The 21,643-nt window shown below is 36.7% G+C and overlaps 1 protein-coding gene across 1 annotated transcript; it reads left to right on the forward strand.

Annotated features, from left to right (window-relative positions):
• Nucleotides 1-763: 763 nt before the first annotated feature.
• Nucleotides 764-19,532, forward strand: asap2b (ArfGAP with SH3 domain, ankyrin repeat and PH domain 2b). The gene is made up of 29 exons (XM_046836515.1): nucleotides 764-908; nucleotides 1,048-1,200; nucleotides 4,521-4,593; nucleotides 6,475-6,620; nucleotides 6,867-6,941; nucleotides 7,051-7,100; nucleotides 8,934-9,063; nucleotides 9,140-9,225; nucleotides 9,306-9,381; nucleotides 9,476-9,562; nucleotides 10,549-10,652; nucleotides 10,786-10,855; nucleotides 12,027-12,114; nucleotides 12,252-12,300; nucleotides 12,388-12,554; nucleotides 13,342-13,475; nucleotides 13,552-13,646; nucleotides 13,766-13,955; nucleotides 14,451-14,536; nucleotides 14,674-14,789; nucleotides 14,968-15,035; nucleotides 16,257-16,364; nucleotides 16,516-16,759; nucleotides 16,874-16,966; nucleotides 17,060-17,330; nucleotides 17,570-17,628; nucleotides 17,790-17,878; nucleotides 18,777-18,896; nucleotides 19,130-19,532. The coding sequence occupies exons 2-29, from the start codon at nucleotides 1,075-1,077 to the stop codon at nucleotides 19,202-19,204; spliced, it is 3,075 nt and encodes a 1,024-aa protein (XP_046692471.1). The 5' UTR covers nucleotides 764-908; nucleotides 1,048-1,074; the 3' UTR covers nucleotides 19,205-19,532.
• Nucleotides 19,533-21,643: the final 2,111 nt, after the last annotated feature.

The raw sequence follows: 21,643 nt of genomic DNA on the forward strand, positions 1-21,643 counted from the left end.
CCTTAATAAGATTTGACTAACAAATTTCTTTATGATCCTCACATGGGAAAAAAGTCATGAGATAAACCCAGTACACATTATTTCAATTTGATGTATGATGTGTGTATGTCAGGATCCTAGGAATCCTAACCAACCTCCATCTATAAACACATAAACTGGGGTATTAATGATTCAGTGCTGAATAAAAACACAACTGAAAGATGGTGTGTTTTCGTTAATCTCTTGACTGCACTGTACATGTGGAATAACAGTGACTGGATATGTGATTGTTCATTATGATAACTGTCCTCTTTTTCCCAGTGCTATTACTTTATGTCTAACAGAGAGTAAGATTATAGAAGATAAAAACATATTTCTATCTATCTATCTATCTATCTATCTATCTATCTATCTATCTATCTATCTATCTATCTATCTATCTATCTATCTATCTATCTATATTATTATTATTATTATTATTATTATTATTATTATTATTTTTACAATTAAGTTGCCATATCATATCCAAGTGCATTATCAGTATCAATTTCCACTCACATTATTTAAAAATAAATCTTTATCACACTCAGATGCATGTACACAGTAGGTTACACGTGTATACAGGTGGCGTATTGGGACCATACAACTAAATACGCTCATCGTTGTTGGTGTTTTTTTTTTTCTGGGGACAGCTGATTGGTCAGGCTGCCACCACCGCGCTTTCCTATTGGTCAGTTTTCTTTTAGGCGCTTCCCAAGTCACACAGAGAAAGAAACAGACAGAAAGAGAGAGAGAGAGAGAGAGAGAGAGAGAGCGCATGTAAATTTGTGACTTTCACTGGAATAAATATCAACAAATGAACTAGAAGAAAGATCCAGTGTGGGTGAACCTCAGCTGGGATGGAGTTCTCCAACTTCTCCTCTGAGATTGTTAGTGTTTATAGTCGCGTGTGCTACTTTTTATTGACTTGTATCTATTAAATTAGTTTAATTACTTAGTAACTAATTTATTTTTTAGACAGAGATCGCAGTCTGATTACCTTCTTCCTCACTATATTATTACTTTAAGGGCGATCATTAGTAGAAATCAATAAGCATGCCGGACCATCTGTCAGTGTCTGAGTTCATGGACATTACCAATGAGGATTATAAAGCGCCTACAACATCGATCTTCACCACCCGGATGGGACACTGCCGGAACACCGTGGCAGGACTCGAAGAGGTGAGCCAGTCAGTCCACATTATACTGTCTATAAAGCAGAATAAACACCAGAAACATTGTAGAAAAAACTTTGTGTGAGACTTTCTAAAGTTGATTTTACTACTAGGATGTATTTCCATTGTCCTTTACTCATGATTTGACTGGGAGAGAAAAGGAAAATGACTTCCTTCTTTGAAATCACAGGTTTGCCAGCTGTGGAGTTGGAGCTGAACCTCGCCCATAGTCCTACACAATACCAACCTACATTCAAGTATACAAAAAACAAACAAACTAAAAAAAGGTCACATGGAACATAACCTGGGTTAGGACTTGCGTGAAATGTTTTTTGAAAAGAGTTTGACCCTGGATTAGAAAATGACTTTCTCTCAGTATTAAAGCACTTGAAAACAGGGAGTCCTGGAAGTTTTACATACTGTACATAGTGAAGATGAACAACATCTCTTTCGATATATATATATATATATATATATATATATATATATATATATATATATATATATATATATATATTCGTTTCCTTTGCCGTTGTTGGCAAAAGAAGGCAGTGGTAAACTAGGAATCAGGAAAAAATGCAACACGAAGATTATTCACAGGAACTCGTTATTGCGTTATTACATGTGTTAACACCAGTTCATTGAGAAGGAAATAAGACTCTGATTGTGTGTTTATAAAACAACTAGTAATCATGTAGAGGATGTTTTGTGAACAAAGTTGTTTTTGTGCCAAAACAGCATTAATGCATGGAGACTTTTGAGTGTGTGTGTGTGAACAAGGATTTCACTTCAATAGTCTATTACTAAGAAATCACACACTTTTTTTTTCTGCAGTTCTAACACTCTACTACAAAAGACCTGATTATGTTGATTTTACTTCCGGCTGCATCAGAGGAATCTGAACTCTGCTGCATATCAGATTTCGTTAAACATTTTAGACGATAGTAACAGTCTCCGAAAAAAAGTTCTTTGTTGGTAATACAGAGGCAGTTTTGATCGTCACATTCAGACATTTTCACTAGGAAAGTCAGCAGGTCTTTGAACTTCCACTTCCACTTCCACTATGTGTTTCACTATGAACGGGAGCGATCCTGGCTTACTTAGTGTTACTGTGGTTATTGCTCTCTAGTTATACAAAGATACTGAAGGTGGCCAAGTATTTTATTTTAGGATGTGTATTTTACTATACCTGGACACTGTATACTCTCAAAATTGGGTCTCCAAGGGGTCCATGAAACATAGTGACAGGGTCTATAATATATATAGTGTATATATACAGCATTACAGATATAGTTTACGAATATAAATTTCAAATGTATATACGTGTAAGTCTCTAAATTTATCCTTAATGAATGAGCCAGTCATGACAGTGACAGGGAAAAAATTCCCAAAGATGGTGTGAGGAAGAAACCTTGAGCAGAACCAGATTTAGAAAGAAACCCATGCTCATTTGGATCGAACCGAATGTCCATTCATTACAGTTCCATCATTGTTGAAGTTTTAACTGATAAAGATCATTATTACGTTGCTTGACTGGCAACCTTTATTGATCAGGTGTAATCCTGAATATTCTGAATAACTCATAAGCAAGTCGTCCAGCAAATAAAGTCTATTTGGACCTGCAGTGGTAGTTTCAGGCATAAAAATCCAATAAACAGATAATATATAGTACATATTAAAATAATGCTAAAATTTATTTGACAATTAAACATGTTTCTGCCAACATTATTTAGAGAAAACAGTCATCACATGACTGGTAATTCCGTACCATTGTGCAAATGTACCTTTTCGTTCTACTATTGCAGTCCAGTGTCTAAAATCTGGATGCACCGCTGTTTCAATTTAGAGTTTGATGGCAAGGGGTGCAGTAGCTGTTGGCTTCAAATCATTCAGTCAGGAAGATTTAAAATGGTCATTTCTTAGTTATGTATGGACACAATAGGTAGAGCATCAGATCTACATGGTAGTGGTGCAACGTACAGGACAATACAAGGCTTCTAAAACCAGTGCTTTTGACGAATAGCTGTGTAAACTGCAGATTTCATAAAACTGACCAGTGCAGGACAGTACAGTAAAATACACTATAGGATGCAGGACATGACACACAATAACTGCCTGAATAAGGAAGTTATTTTTCTGTACATTTTATTTAGCAGTATTTTTTTCTGAGCAGTACTTACACCTTTTTGAGTTTGGTTAGTAAAGGAAGTAGCTGGTGTTAACAAATGCTCATGAAATGATTAATGAGACCCTAGAACATTTTTAGCCCATTTTACAGCAGAAGCAGTGTTGCACGCCACAACCCTATTAAAGTGTTTTTCATTCTGCACCAAGTGCTGTTCTTGCAAACAAGTACATGGATGGTGGAACAGTTATTTCGGTGCACCAGTTATGCAAATATTATAACTGACCAATATTATCAATAATAATAATAATATTGATGAATCCCCTAAATCCTTGAAAAACATTGTATTATTAATACTAATAATATTAATAATAAACATGCATCACTCTGTATTATAAAGGTAGGGTGGACTTTAGTTATCCCCTGGGGTTGTTGTGTGCTGTAAGTGGTGCATTTGTGTTTGCATGTTGGAGTGGTCTGGTGATGAGCTCTCATTTACACACGTAGAGAGTAAGGGCAGTTCCCCTGACTGACATATTTCACTCCCCTTTCCAGTTTTTCTACAAGTGTGTTGGGTCTTGCTGAAACCTGCCTCCTTGTTCTATGCACTGCTCTTATGAATTTTGTCCCCCTGAGGCTGTTGTTCTGTCTTTACCTGCCCTAGTTTTTTTTCCCTCCCTTTTTCTTTTAATCTATGTATATTCCAGTGTGCTTGCACTCATTCCACTTTCAGCATTTGTGTCTAGACCCATTTGCCCATACAGAGGGGAAGCACCATTTTTTTTTGACATTCCATGTCTATATTAAATATATACACTATTCAACCATTTTAATAGAAACACATGTAAAACAGTCATGTGGAACATGTAGGTACAGGTTAAGACCAAACACGAGGGCAACATCCGAATAAAAAAAAAAAAGGCCTTAGAGACTTACAGATGGCTGAGTTGTGTAGGACTGTAGCTCACGCCATCTTCAGCCTGTCTGAGTTATGAATTCCCCAAGTGTGATTCACCTGAGGATTGTAGATTATATGCACATAAAGGCATTTTGTGTTGTTGTTGTTATGAAGGACGCTCCTGTGATTTACAGGTTTCGTGTAACCCAATCATAATGCTTCTTAGGCAATCATATAAAGTTTGGGCTTGTATTGAGAAAGTACCTACTTGATTTCTCTAAAAATTGTGCCTTGTGTTTTTTAGGCTCTTGATGCAGACCGGACAATTCTGATCAAAATGAAGAAGTCTGTCAAGGCCATAAACAGCTCTGGCCTAAGTGAGTGTGGGAAGATCATTCAGGAGGTTTCACCTAAACTATCGGATTGCTGTTCCTCTTTGCAAACTCCTCCTCACATGTGTGCTTTGCATTGGCATGTTGCAGCTGCTTAGTTTAAACCACCACAGCAGCGACGATAGGATTTATGTATTTGTTAAATAATAGTAAAAAAATTAAAAATATAGATTTAATAATAGTTGTTCAATTAAAATTCATAGTGGATTAGTGCCAGTCATTTGATTTTAGATTCTCCTTGTGTTCATCAGAGGTTTCTTTCAGGTTCGCTGGTTTCCTTCCACCTCCCAAAACATTCTAGTTGACAGATCAGTGACTCTAAATGTCAATGAGTATAAAAACGTGAGCATATATAATGTATATAAGTATATATAGTATAGCCCTGTGATAGTGTGTATAGCCCTGTGATAGTGTGTGTATCCTGTCTTATGCCCAGTGTTCCTGGGAAAGACTCTGGAATCACAAAAATAACCTGACCAGGGTAAAGCGCTGACAGAAGATGAACAAATGAAAGAATGAGTAGGCAAAATGTCCCTCATTACTCAAGTCAATCTGGAATTATTTTTAACTTGTGGCTCTAGGGTACATACATGAATAAACTGAACTTATTCTTTTGTCTACAAATTTAATTACATTACAGTTGAAGTAGGAAGAAGCAGAGTTACAAGTTTTCTTGACATACCATTCATTCTGCATTTACTTACTACTACATGTCTCAACAAGCCGTACTCTCTCTCTCTTGTGTCTCTCTTTCTCTGTCTCTCTCTCTTTTCTCTCTCTCTCTCTCTCTCTCTCTCTCTCTCTCTCTCTCTCTCTCTCACTCACACACACACTCACATACACACAGTTTTTCTCTCTTGCTGTCTCTGCCTAATCAGCAGTTGGTTTTCTCTATAAATTGCACTCTGTATACTAAAATTGTAACACTGCTTCAGTCACAGATCTAAAAAAGCAAGTATATTTAATGTCCTTGAACTCCCCCATAATGACTGCATTAACATGTGGATATACATTCTTTATAATGCACTGTTTTATAGCGATTAAGAACAAATCTGATGTTTTCTCTTTTTAAAGAGGTGTTCTCAAGCTGAGAGCGCTTGAGAGAAATATAGAAGAAATATTGTAATAAGGGAAATCCATCTTGGTTATTGAACTTGAATAGGCTTTTTTTGTCACATATACATTACAGCACAGGGAATTTCTTTTCTTTGCGTATCCCAACTTGCTTGGAAGCTGCTACTGCGCTCCTGAGCGCGGAAGGTCAGCTTAGCAATACTGGGGCTCAAACCCCCAACCTTCCGATCAGTAGCCCAGCAACTTAACCACTGAGCTACCACTCCCATCAGTCCATAAACCATTAATCAGATCCAATTAAACTATCATAAGACTGTGTGATCTTTGGTTTGAAAGAGGAGGATGTAGAAGACATATGGAGACGGATGATCTGCTGTGGCGGAGTTTTACAAATATGAGAAATTCTGTGTTATAAATGTTGACCTCTTGAACAGTCAGAGACTCTGACTGAATTTCAATGACACTACACAAGCTTTCTTCAGTTTCCTTATCAACCGCTTGAAACGGTATACTGTTAGATGAATGGCTGGGTGTGTGCTATTTAATTACACAGGAAGAGGCAGTAACCATATAGAATAGAGCAAATTTCACAGCTCTATTAATATTCTATCAATATTCTTTTTTTTGTGCCTTAGCAGTAATATAATAGATAGATTATGGGTTTCTTTTGTAAATGTTTCTTTTACAATAATTCAGGAAAACCTTTTTTCCCATCCATTAGCATGCTTGGTGAACCTTCAGTAAAATGCATAGCTCATGATGTGTATATGATGTGTGTCTATGTTTCTTTAGACCATGTGGAGAATGAAGAGCAATACATTCAGACTCTGGAGAGGCTTGGAGAAGGGAGTGTGTATAAAGACAATCCAGATGTGGCTGTAGCATTCCTTAAGTTTGCTGTCTTCACCAAAGAACTCACAGGACTCTTCAAGAACTTAGTAAGTCTCTCAATCTCATTCCTTTTCTCTCTTTCACTGCAATTCTTTGTATCGCTTTGCTGTATAAGGCCAGTGCTCTTATGTCTCTTGTTTTGTTGTAGTCCACCATGACAGCTAGATAATGTGCTATACGCAGAATACGATTGATAAGACTACATCTGGACACACTATAGACTTGATAGGCTGCGATGTGGTTGCACAAGCAATCTTGTGTTAGATCTGACCTTTGTCATGTTGTGTTTACAGCTACAGAATATGAACAACATCATCACCTTTCCCTTAGACAGTCTACTGAAAGGAGACATGAAAGGAGTGAAAGGGGTATGAGATCTAAACACCTACACAATATCCACTACTACAAATTATTATTATTATTATTATTGATTATATTCTTTTTGTTCTTTCATTCGTGATATATTTGTGTCTTCAGGATTTAAAGAAGCCTTTCGATAAAGCCTGTAAGGACTATGATAACAAAGTGTAAGCCCCACACTTTCACACCTGCAAACATTTATGGGTAGCTGTCTTTTTTAAGCCTGCGTAATAAGATGGTCAGATTAAAAGCAGCATATTCATGCACGGTTTTGGCATATTGTGCAGCAAACCATTTTTTTGTCCATATAAAACGAACTTTTTAAAAACTAGACAAGTAGGTTTTTATATTGTCTGTGAGGACAATACTTCAATACTATTCTATAAAATGAGGACACTATGTTGTTTCTGTGGTGCTGTGGTTTACTGCTGCAGAAAACGCTTGAAAACAGTTGTAGTCTTGGTTAAAGATGAAGCCTGGTCTCAGCAACTAATGCTAATCAATGTGTTCAATAAGAAAGATGACTATATGAAAGAAGGTATGTATTTCTATGTTAGTGTCATTTTAGAACTTTGAGTTGGACTTAAAGCGGTGCTTATCATGTTGTGCAGCCGTGCCTTAAACAAACACCACTCATCGTGTGGCGTTTATGTTCAACCACAAATTTAGTGTTCTCAGTGGGAGGAAATTGTCAAAAGCAGACCTGAAAAGATTAACATGAGCAAGTTATGTGAATGTTCGGTAATGCTGTTGATGTCTGTTCAGTCTCTTTTAAAAATGTATAAAAATAGAGAAAAGAGGTTGTGCTCTCATTGTTTTTTATTTAAATCTTTGTATTATTTGCTGCACAATGAAAGGTCAGCTGCTGTACTAAAAGCATGTACTTTAACACCGACTAAGTGTGATTTTACTTTTAACATTCTTTCTTAAGTTGTCAAGCATTTTACATATAATGCTATAAAAAGGCAACGTCTCGAGATTGAGAACATGTTAGCTGTGATAGATTCTGGGAAGTGTAGGCCAGGACAGCTATATCTGTACAACTGTGTGACATTAAGCAGATGAATTGATTAAAATTTAAAGTGGATCCAAACAGGGTCATGGTCACAGCAAGGCCAAATGTCTTTTATAGTTTTCTTGAAATTGTTTCCTGTCTGTTTGAAGTATACTGACGCTCCACACTTTACGAACTTTTGAGGATACGAACAAACAAACCTTTACCTTATAGGGGCAGTGGTAGTCCAGTGGTTAAGGCTCTGGGTTACTGATCACAAGGTCAGCGGTTCGAACCCCAGCACAGCCAAGCTACCACTGTTGAGCCCTTGAGCAAGGCACTTAACCCTATCAGCTCCAGGGGCGCGTGCCATGGCTGACCCTGCGCCTGACCCCAGCTTCCAGATGAGTTGGGATATGCGAAAAAACTAGAAATTTCCCCACTGTGGGACGAATAAAGGTTAAATTATAAATTATTATAATTATTATTATAACCTTTACATGATGTGCACTGGACTAGGGCGAATTCATTTTTTTTAAGTGAATTTTTTTTATTTAATAATTTTAAGTATTTTTTTTATTACTTAATACAAAATATTGTATACAGTATTTCTATTATTTCTATTTGTCTTAGTATATATATATATATATATATATATATATATATATATATATATATATATATATATATATGGTCCCCACCTGGTCCCCAAGGTGGGGAGCGTCTGTATATTGGTTGTATATTTCAGGTATAGAAATAAATGACAAAATAAGCCTTTCTACCTGTTCAGGCATGAAACATATTTGCACATAAACCCGATTAATTATATGGTTTGCTAGTAAGTTGCTTTTGATTTGGTCTCCCATAAGAATAAATAATAATGTGAACACACAAAAGTCGTAATTTTGATAACATACAGAAACTATACAATACAATATACAATAACTATACCAACTAAAACAATAAAGCTCATGATTCATTATGATGCACTTCCTCTCCTGTGTAGTAATAAGCTTGAGAAAGAGAAGCGGGAGCATGCCAAGCTGCATGGGATGATCAGGACAGAGTTCTCTGGGGGAGAGATTGCTGAGGAGATGGAAAAGGAGAGACGAGGATTTCAGCTCCAGATGTGCGAGGTGAGGGACGTGGTTCATCTTTCAGACAGCTGTGGCATGTTTTAATGAGGAGACTGAGGGCTGCTCTTTATTACAGTATCTCATCAAAGTGAATGAAATCAAAACCAGGAAGGGGGTCGACTTGGTGCAGAACCTCATCAAGTATTTTCATGCCCAGTGCAAGTAAGTTTTTAACCGAAACTCTTCCATCAAGTATCTATGGTTTAAATGATCCTTCATAATCAGATGCTCCCTTTGTCAAGTTTTTTTCAGGACGGGTTAAAGGTTGTGGAGAATCTTAAACCAGCCATGGAAAAACTGTCCACAGACTTAGCAGGAGTGAGTTTGGGATTTTCCTCATTATATAACATCGTAACATCTTTGTTTTGCATCCTACAGTGATTCATTTGAGCATTTTTTTCCTTTTGAAAAGATTAAGCAATCACAAGAGGGGGAAAAGAAGCAGCTGATTCAGCTTCGAGATAATCTAAAGTCATCTTTACAAACAGAACAAAAAGAGGTGAATTTTTTATGCTTTTTAGTTTTTAAGGATTTTCCTATTAAAAATACCAGACCTTGAGACATATCCAAATATTAGTACCTCTATTAATGTTTGACTAATTAATTATTTGAATGTGCCCTATCCGGTCTTGAGACACGTTCTATAATGACTTGCACAATTTTGATTTATGAATTGAGTAATGACTTGCCATTTTTATACAGACTTGTCTCTTGGGCATTAGTCTTGCAATAAATATAGCATAGTCTCTGAGAGTTTGTAAAATTAATGTTTAAGCATTAGCAAAGTTTGTCAGAGGATGTTTTTTGGCCTCAGTCATAAATGAATTTTAATTTCACTCCACTTATCCTTCACTTGTCCTCAAACCTCGCTTTATTTTGACCCACTTGTGATTCAGGTTTGAAATAGTCGAGGCTAGTTCTGGTCTTGGACTTGTGTAATGACATAGAAAAGCACATGGGTTGATTTAAGGCATAAATGATTATAACAAGCCTAAATTCTCAAGTGATTAGATAAGTTTAGAGTTAATGGAGTGAAAAAAGCAGTTGGAAATACCAGGATATGTTTTGACATGCCATTTGCTATGAGACCACAATGAAAAAGGTAGTTAATTTAAACATGAATAAATAATGGAAATTAATATTAATATTTTATTATAAATAATTTATTATTAATTATTAATACTTATATTATATAATAATAATAATAATAATAATAATAATAATTCGATATTTGCTTATTGCTGTTTTAACGTTTTGGCTACTTACGGCCATTTTTATTTCTAACAATTTTTGTAACATTTGTAAAACTTGCATTAACTGTCTCAGTTTTTTACTGTCAGCATTAATTATGTGCATGATGCACTTTCCGAAAAGCCTAAATTCTGATTTTATATTCATTTCAGAAAGCTTTAAATATTGGACAATAAATGATTCGTCTCATATGAGATTATGGAAAATAGGTGAAAATTCTGTTTTTTTTGTCAGGACTCTCAGTCCAAACAAAACATAGGCTACAGTCTCCACCAGCTGCAGGGCAACAAGGCTTATGGCACAGAGCGTAACGGGATGCTCTCCAAGCGCAGTGAAGGGTGAGGAACATGTTTATTTGCTATTGATTATGTTTGTAGAATGCTGTTCAAGATGATCACTTTATAGACAGTTAGTTACATTTAAAACACTAGGATAAATTAAGTCAAATTCCTCATCTTTGGATGTTTTCAGGTTGAGGAAGGTGTGGCAGAAACGGAAGTGCTCAGTGAAGGGTGGATATTTGACGATTTCTCATGGAACAGTAAGAGAAAAAAAAATCTGCTTTACCAAATCAGGAAGTTGTTTACATGGGGTTAATGTGTACCTTTGTAACTTCTGCAGACAGGCAGACAGATGTACGTATGTGCAAGTTTTGATTGTGCCATAACATACCACTGAAATATTCTGGAACAGGGATCTGGATGAAATAAATAATGTCAGTAACTGCTGTTTAATTGAATCAACTTTTACCTTTTTTGTTGAGGCCACAGTGGCAACAGACTGAGAAGGACAATCCAAACTTTTGCATCCTTGACTATAGACTATAGTCTCTCCTGGGGGATTCCCAGATGTTTGCAGGCTGTGAGATATATTTCCAGTTGGTTCTGGGTTCTGTCCACTGGAATGTCCCTGCTCTGGCATGTCGACAATGTGACATCTTTGTAAACAGCCCAAACCACCTCAACTGGCTCCTCTCGATTATCAGGGGCGCCCTGCACCCAGCACATCACCCTGAGGTTCTCCTAGATTGTAGAGCCTTTCTGCCTATCTAAACAAATAAGTCCTTCAACCCTGCAAAGGAACCTAATTTCTGACACAATTCATTACTATGCTATGGTTGTTGTGTCACTGTTGCTAACATGCAGTCTCCACTTAATTATAAATACACTTATAAATAAAGCTAGGTAGGTCTCTCTAGCATTTGAGACACCTGTGTATCTACATTACAGTTGTATGGCCAGTTTGGTGTTCTTTTACCTTCTTTAAACAAATCCTATTGCAAAATAACAGATGGTGAAGTGTGTCAGTATTTGCTTCCAACAAGCAACCAACCCCACCAACAAACTAATTAAAGTGGACTCTTATAGGAAAATAAAAGAGGACAGGAAGATGATGACATTCTTGCTTTGCACACAGATCTACTTCTGCTTTCTCTCCCAGCATGTTCATGTCTTTGTTGAACACAATAGAATATGCTACTTCTGGATAGAACTAATTAAAAAGCGATTTGCTCAGCAGCACTGTACACTGCCATATGCTTTTCTGGCTTTTCTGTTCTTACAAACAGAAAGCATTGAAGCGTGCAAAATCATCAGCTTCTTCTCATTTAGATTCAAACATTCTCATGTTGGCATATTTGCCATTCCAGTTGCTAGTATCTATAGTGTATGTGTTTCAATTGACTGCATGCTGTCCATGTTTTTGCTTAATAGCCAAACACACCACCAGCCAAACTCAACCTGTTAACCTGCCAAGTGAAATGCAACCCTGAGGAAAAGAAAAGCTTCGATCTCATCTCCCGTGAGTCACAACCACAGAATGAAAGATTCTTTTTCATTTCCACATTCCACATTAAATTTCCATATTGTTTTTTTTAATTCTCACAAATCACGTGGTGGAAAGTTAATCGCCTTTTATGTCTTTTTGTGTTTTAACAGACGACCGTACATACCATTTTCAGGCAGAAGATGAAGCAGAATGTCAGATGTGAGTTTAATATGTACAGATGTGGTTTTCTTTCTTGGTGACGATACGATGCTGAGCCCTGCTAAATATTTTTTTATCTTCTTGCAGATGGGTGTCTGTGCTGCAGAACAGTAAGGAAGAGGCCCTGAACAATGCCTTCAAAGGAGATCAGGATGAGGGCGAGAACAACATTGTGCAGGAGCTTAGCAAAGCCATTGTGAATGAAGTAAAAAGGATGAGTGGCAATGATGTGTGCTGTGACTGTGGAGCTCTTAGTAAGTGCTTTTATTTCACCCTTCTTGTATCATTTTCTCATTTACAGTCAGGTCACATGCTGTATAATTAACAGATTATACTTTAAATGGAAAATGTAGTAAACAATTAACTAAAACGTTTGACCCAAAAATACATGCCACAATGAATGTATATTTGCTTTAAATGATTTGAAGGCTCACAGTTGCCAGTTTTTGTCTAATTATTTTCACTTAGAACAACAATGAGCAATACGAATAGATACATATGAATTACATGCAATTATAATGATAAAAGAAAAGAAAAACGTATCTGACAGTAGGTTAAAGCTAATATTACAGACAATAGTTGTTTTTCTTGCTATTTTTTAATGCTCTGTTAATTCAAATAAATTGTAGAATTAACTTACATGACTAATGCCAGACAAAGACCAAAGTGCACCAAAGTCCAAGAAAGATGACTCACATATAAATTAATACAGAATGAAACAAACAAACAACTAATAAACAACTAATATTTATTGATATTTATGGATTGCCTTAAAAACTTTTACAATATAAAATGAAAATAGTAAACGGCTGTTCCTGGAGCCACTAGGATTGCACACCTGATTGAGTGTATGATACCTAGTTGAGTTAAAACAGAGATGCAGAAAAGAATGTGTTTTTGTTTGCGAGTATATGCAAAACCATATGGCTGTGTTGCCTGCAACTATAAAGGAACCTAAAATTTCTGTGGGATCTTTTCTTCGTTCTAAGGTTAAACAAACGTTTGCACTTAACTGTAAAGTAACACATGTTATCTTTCCAGATCCAACATGGCTCTCAACTAACCTGGGGATTCTCATCTGCATTGAATGCTCTGGGATCCATCGGGAAATGGGGGTGCATTACTCCAGAATACAGTCTCTGACTTTAGATGTGCTGGGAACATCAGAACTCTTAGTAAGTCTTGCTCACTTCCCAAATTTGTCTGGTGGGCCTCACTGAGATTTTCTAACTCTTCGAAATTATTGTGCAGCTGGCGAGGAATCTGGGAAATGCAGGCTTCAATGATATTATGGAGGCAAACTTGTCAGGAGATGAAATACCCAAACCCAACCCCTCTAGTGACATGTGAGTCACAGATTTTATCTTTTATTTCTACATTTTTTGGAAATTGGAGAATACATTGTGTTTTATCTTTGAATTCAGCCATACATACAGCTAAGTGAATTATTATCTCAATCCCTCAGGCAGAGCCGCAAAGATTTCATCACGGCTAAGTACACAGAGAAACGCTTTGCTCAGCACCGACGTACTGATGCGACTGCCAAACTGCGTAGCCTGTACGATGCAGTAAAGAGCCGTGATATCTTCTCCCTGCTGCAGGTGTATGCTGATGGAGTGGACCTGACAGATACCTTCTCTTTAGCCAGTGAACATGTGAGATATATAATGCCAACATTAGTATGTTATTGGTGATATTGTAGCAAAAATCAAAAGGTTAGGGTTTTAACAAACATTATTAAAAGGTGTGACAAGGCTGCTACAGTTATTCAAATATGTTCATGTCACTTCAAGATTCGACTGTGAGAAGTGGTCTGACTTTTCTTTTATTATGTACAAGAGAGTTGCAAACAACAAAAATACCATCTGCCCAACCAAACAAGCAACATGCTGGCAGTGATAGACAAATTTGCTCTTCTGCGTGCATGAAAATAGAGACCTAATGAAGAGAAGTTGAATCAGTCTTGGTCACTGACCTTCAGGAACTAGGAATGAGGAAGTTTGAATATTTTAACTGTTAATCTGTAAAACTGTTTTGCTGAAAACATTACAGTATAACCAACAAATAATTTTACCCACTATTTCCCTGATTATCCAAAAAAACCCTGTATCTTTTGGATTTCTCGTTGATGTCTTTAAATTCTCTTACAGGAGCAGGGTGAGACCGCGCTACATCTGGCCGTACGAATAGTAGACAGAAACTCCCTCCATATTGTAGACTTCCTTGTACAGAACAGGTATGGCAGCATTATAAAGAAAAAATATATCATTGCTGTTGTCATGTGACACGAGGTGTGTGCTTATTTGTGTGTGTGTGTGTGTGTGTGTGTGTGTGTGTGTGTGTGTGTGTGTGTGTGTGTGTGTGATTTTGCAGTGGGAATCTGGACAAACAGACTGTAAAAGGAAATACAGCACTTCACTACTGCTGCCTCACAGACAATAGCGAGTGTCTGAAACTTTTACTGCGGAGCAAAGCCACTGTTAGCATGAGTAAGCTCTAATATCGGGGTTCATAATAATATAGACAGCACATGTGTAAAGAATTTTGTCTTGGTGTGGCATATTGTTATTGACCCTGCATAAAAAACACTGACTTACATGCAATTTGTTGGTAACACAAAGAAACAGTAAACTGACAGTTATAAACAAATGCAATTTATGTCTTTAGCCAATGAAGCTGGAGAAACTCCACTGGATATTGCCAAGAGGCTAAAGCACACGCAGTGTGAAGAGCTGGTAGGATCATGTTTTAAATGCATTAGATAAAAAATAAAAATTAAAATATATATATATATATATATATATATATATATATATATATATATATATATATATATATATATATATATATATATATATATATATATATATATATATATACAATTTATATTCCTTGTCATACAATGTGTGTTGTATGTTTCTCAAATCAGTCCTAAGCCATGGTTATTGTGCACATGGTTTTCCTCCATACGCACCAGTTTTCTTTCACCTCCCAACTGTAGGGGTTTTGACTGCTTTTTAGTAGATTGGCGTCTTATACATCTCATGTTTTCAGTGTTAAGAAGTTATGGATAATGAAATGATATTAAATGAATTACAGAATGACTCAATAACTCAAAAACATGCACTATATATAAATTTGCATACACTTAATGATCACTTTATTTCCTCTTCTATTCAATTCCACATGGCATGGATTCCACAAGGTGTTGATTGGATCTCTATGTTGATTGCTTTACATATTTGCTGCAGATTTCCCAGCTTCACATTCATGCAGTGAATCTTGCATTGGATATCGAATTTGGTGATTAGGAGCTAGTGAAGTACATTGAAACCAATTTGGGATTGCCCACGGCTTCTCACATTATCTTTACTGGATATAGCCATTAAACTATGGGTAAAGTTTGGCCATAATGAGATCAACACAGTCAAGAACAATATTAAAATAGGCTGTGGTATTCAAATGATGCTTGACTTGTATGAAGGGGCTCCTGGTGAACCAATAAATCATTCCTCAAATCATTATACCAATCGATGCCAATTTCTGAACCTACCATCGAGATATTTTTTATTTTTCCAGCCTTCACCTGTCTAGTTTGCACTGCTGCAACATAATGTCCTGAATGACACCAGTCAATGCTCACATACACATTGCTACAAACTTACCTGCATCTTTTATGGGAAGTGGGAGGAAACTTGGGAACCTGAAGGTACACCAGCCAGGCACACAGAGAACATAGAAACCTTTATAAAGAAAAGTAGGATTAAAGGCTCAGGATTGAAACTGGGATCCTGAAGTTTTGTTGACGCAATGCCAGTTTATGAAATATACATTTTCTGTTGTTTATGAAACCACTGAACACATTTTATTATTTCAATAATTGTATTGCTTTAAAACTAATTTTGAGTGACTTAAGCCTCCATCATGATGTTTTTCTCTCAAACTCTCTGTAACAGCTGAACCAGGCACAGACTGGCAAGTTTAACGTTCATGTGCATGTAGAGTACGAATGGTGTCTGCACAATGAAGACCTGGATGAGAGCGATGATGAAATGGAAGACAAGGTGCACAATGTCCTTATTATTTCAAATAGTTCCTCTGTTGAACAAGCATTTTAAAGAATTTAATGGGCATTAAGTTGTAAACTCAATAAATACACAATGTGCATTCGCTGTATCTGAATACTTTCTACTTTTACTGTCTACTGTGTTGCAGCCGATCCCTCAGAAGCGAGAGGAGCGGCCTGTAAGCTGCTTTGTCCCAGGCAACACCTCCATTCAACCCAACATGTCTGCCCTTGCACGGGATGTGGTCAACGCAGTTCGGGAAAAGCAGAGAGCCTTCATCCCCAGCATGATGTGTAACGAGACCTACGGCACCATGATGGATCTTAGTCCTCCTCCCTCTAACATACTCACTGTCCCCATACCACAGCTTCCCCCACGCAACACAACAGTGGGTAAGCATCTGGACTTCTAATAAAACATCGAAAAACATGCTGCATGCTGATTCTGAATTATTAATAAGAATGTAATGATCTCCAGCTTAGAGGATATATATGTTGTATTTTTAGGCGTTGGCAGCTGGAAGCCTATAGAGACATTAGGAAGACAACGATCCTCTTCAGATCCGCCCAATCCGACTAGTCCAGAGAGCAACGTCTATGGTAGGTGACTAGCCTCATTTTAATCTGAATTTAAGCTGAGTCATCTAATACATTTCCACTATACCAAACTAACTAGTGTTTCCTCTCCCTCAGTTCTTCCTCCTGCTCCTCCTCCTCCTCCTCCTCCTCCTCCAATCAAGAAACCATTCGTCCAGGAACCTAAGCTCCAAACAAAGAATGTCCTTCTGCCGCCTGTTCCACCAATTTTTCAAAAGCTTCCTGTGCCCCCAGTTCCTATTATTCCCACTGCCCCACCACTTATTTCAGTGCCACCTCCTCCACCAATGCCCCCACCCTCATTCAAACCCACACCACCAATTATACCTCTACAGCCCAGAGCCCCCACACTCAAACCCATCCCAGGGTAAGACCACACTCAAACATACGCATACATCTAAAGTTTATATTATATGTTTTAGTAAAAGAGCTGTGTGACTAAGTGGGCTCTATTTAACACCTTTTCTAAATGTGTGAAGATTTTATAAAAAATCTATTAAAAAACAAAATGTATGACATACTGAAGTTTTTAAAGAGTGTAGTATAATATTCTGCTCAGTATATTTGTTCCATCAACCAATTTCACTCATGCGCTCATTGTCACAGAAGCGAGAAAAACTTTCCCAAACCGCAGCCAAGCAGGCCGAGGCCCAAGGAAACAGTTGGTAAGATATGACACAAATGTGAATATAATGTAATATAAATGTGTATATTTTTGCCTAAATTTAGCACATAATGCATGTTATATTGGATTCTATGGTGTCTTGATTCTGATACAATATATATTTATAACATAATATTTGTAATTCCTAATATTTTTATACAGAAAAAGATTCTTTACCATTAGCACTGAGTTCTGCACCAACATCACCTCCTGCTCCACCCCCTGTCCCCAAACCTAGACTTCCTCCAACAGTAAGTCAACAGAGCAGTTTTTATTTATCACATTGAGGGGAAAATAAGCATTCAGGCACATTCAGGTAATATCATTCCATAACATACAGTATATCACATATAAAGTACACATAGAGTGTCTTTTGACTTAAAACTCAATAAAAAGTATCTATTCAAAGGCATAAATCAATATATGATTAAAAACTTTTGACATTGAAAAAGTAATGGGAAGCCATAAAATCACCAAGATTACTATTTTACATTATTGTAGCTGTTGACATTTACAACTTTAAGACATCTTTGGTAACAATGAATGGTTTTTACACCATTGTGGAACATTGTGGTATATGCTCATTCCCTCCAGAACCTGCCCAGTACTGTTTATAGAGAAGTTCCCCATATCATGATGCTTCCATCTCCATACTTCACCATGGGTTTTATGTTTCTTAATATACACAAGCCTTCTTTTTGCAAATAGGACATTCTGAATATTGTTTTAAAAGAGGTTTGATTTGTCTAAATGCTTTGTTTTTAGAAGCCTGTACTCTTTCTAATCTGAGGAACTGTGTGTGAACTCATTTTATATGTGGTGTTTTAAGTCGTGTGTGTAACTTTTAAGTTAATATATTTACTGGAAGTACAGTATATTAGTATTCTGGATGATTATTTACACACCCACACACTCACTGAAAATAACTTGTATTACTCTCACTAGTTAAAACTTGCCTGGCTCAGTGTATACTGTGCCATAAAATGTGGCCCTGACAGAAGATGTGTGAATTGAGACTGTTTAATGAAGTGCTATTATAATGTGGTGAAAAGTATATAGTTTAACTGAAGTAAAAGAAGTGAACGGTCAAAAATGGTTGTTAATTGTGACACAATCATCTAATTGTGTGTGTGTGTTTGTGTGTGTTAGAAAACTAAACCTAAGCGGGTGAAAGCTATCTACAAATGTATAGCTGATAACTCAGATGAGCTGACTTTCATTGAGGGAGAGGTGATCATAGTTGATGGAGAGGAAGACAAGGAGTGGTGGGTAAGTGATAGAGATTCATTGATAGAGACTCAAAGCACGTTTGCACGTCGCTCTGGATAAGGGCGTCTGCTAACTGCTGTAAATGTAAGTGTATACAGTACTAACCAACCCATAAACCCACATATGAATGCTGGATTGGGTTAGGCATTAACTTTTAAACAACACTGATACACACACTCACATATTCACCAATGTTTTACCTGAGATTCTCTGGTGTGTTGTATTTTTTTTAGGTTGGACACATTGAGGGAGATCCTACCAGAAGAGGAGTTTTTCCCGTTTCGTTTGTGCATGTGTTTACTGATTAACTCAAATCTGAGCTGGACACTGAAACTGAAAGTGCTGCTGCAGAATATGGGAGTGTATCTACTGCCACATGTTGAGATTTAATAGAAAAAAACAAGGGAATTAATCACATAAGCTTCCTCATATTGTCTGCAATCTCGTTTCAATTATTTTTAATCCATTGAGCATGGATTAATTTTAATGCAAAAACACTGGAATAAAACCACACTTTTTTGCTGGAGTATTTTGCATGTTTTGGAGTTTGGTTGCAGAGCAATCGCTCATCTCATGTAACTTTTCGTTTTTCTTTAAGCTCTTTTACAGTAGTCATTAAAAAAATGGTTATTTTCACAACTGTGCATTTTCTTTGTTGAAATTCTACTTATTCTATATATATTAATATACTTATATTAAATTCTACTACCAAAACTGAAAGTTATGCATGTAAACGTGATTCTGTGCCTGAGTAGAGAACTGCCAAAGTGATTTCTTAATCAACTTATGGGGTTTTCTGATTTCCTTGTTGAATAATTTATGAATTATTACCATGTCACTATGACAGTGACCTCAAAATGGGTAAGAAAATTTCTCATGTTTTGCTTATCCTCTGGGTATTTCTGTGAATTCGAGTAACCGAGGTTGAAGTAGAACAAAAGTTACATATATAACTTAATGTTAAACTTCATTTTATCCTGGACTGCCAGGGCTGTTTCTTTCTTAACCGTTCAGGGACAAGTATTAAAGTCATTATAAGGAATAATAACACGCATCCTGATGGTGCACTTCACCAGAAAATAACAGAATAGTGCAAATGGCCTACCTCATTAAGACAGAATCATGCAAACATGATCACACATTTTGTTCCTCAGGTTATTAAAATTGAAAGTTTACCGCTTGGCAGACACTTTGATAATGAGCGACTTACAGGATTAAGGGTTTTGCTTGAGGGCCCAACAGTGGCAGTTTGGCATTGCTCATGATTTGAACTTACAACCTCCCATTTAGAAGTCCCATTGCTTAACCACAGAGCTACCGTTTCCCTATTGCTCACATGCTATTGTAGTGCTCTCAGTTAATGTTGAGAATTACTCATGGTGTTGTACTGTACACATTTCTATAGAAAAAAATGCTTATTTCAGTGTGTGAACATCACTTGAATTACAGATATGGATAAAAATTGTACATACTGGCCCAGGAAGTAGCCATAGCATACAGCATGCTGTATGGTGTAGACACATGGAAATTGATATCTCTTGAAACAAGTTGAAGTATATTTAACAGGCTAATTAGAATTTAGACAGTGAAGCTCATTTATGATTTTCCCCAGAGCACACCAATAGTGTGCTCTATTCCCTATCCTCTATCCTCCTGCTCACGCTCTATCTCTTACATATAGAGCTTAGGCAGGAGCAGCTTGATTCATTAAGCACCATAATATTTATATCAGACAATATTGCTGGCATTTCACATACTCATGCAAGCTACTTTAGAACTGCATCCTCCATCAGTTCACAAGAAAAGGTTTGCAAACTGCATAGTATCCAATCCATAGTCTCGGAGCCAAGTGAAGAAAACTGTGGTGAATTTCAGTGGGTCTTTTCCCACTTCTCGCTTGTGCCTTTTGTTTTGTAGCTTTGCTTTGTGGGCAATCAACTCTACCTTATATAAGCTGTCTTCTTGAAATCAGCAGTGTCCACAAGGAATTATTCAATATTGACAAGCAATTGATAACCGATTAGCAATCAAAGAGAAAAACAGCCATGCACTCTGAGGCCACCTACTGTTCATCAATAATAAAAAAAAAGGAACAAAAAAAATATTTATTTTATCTGTAATGAAAAGTCTTTTGTGTGTGTTTATTTTTCCTACAATTACACTTAAATATTACTCAATTTATTCACATTTAATAATGATTAATAATACAAACGTCTCCTCAAACCATGTGGGGACTGTATGTTACTGTATGAGAGCAAGGTAGAACCGTTTGGACAATATTCTCAAAAGATATGTTTGGTGCACATATTTGCACACAAGCTTATCACATAAAGAACATCTTACCTACAGGGAAACATGATTTTGGCAGCAGAAAGCTCCCGTTATTCGGCTTCTTCTCTTCAGCTGGGACTGGCGCTCTTATCAAGATAGAGGAAAGTATGACTATCTCCAAAACAATCATCACCTTGACACACAACTTAAGGATCCAAATCAACAAAGGAATAGCTTTAGTAGAAGGTCAACGTTTTGGAATGGCAGCGAATGTAATCTTGATCAAAAACATCTGGAATGACTTGAAGAGGGTTACGTGCATTTGTTCAAAAATTGGGATAAAAATGCCACATCTATTACACTTTTTGGGTGTGTAGATTTTTTTTTATATCTAAAAATGTTTTATAATTTTGCATCAGCAAAGATCTCTGTAATCAGCCTGTAATTACACACGTTACAGTAGATGTTTTATTTAC

This window comes from Silurus meridionalis, chromosome 23 (genome assembly GCF_014805685.1).
Source record: "Silurus meridionalis isolate SWU-2019-XX chromosome 23, ASM1480568v1, whole genome shotgun sequence".
In the NCBI taxonomy this organism is placed as follows: Eukaryota; Metazoa; Chordata; class Actinopteri; order Siluriformes; family Siluridae; genus Silurus; species Silurus meridionalis.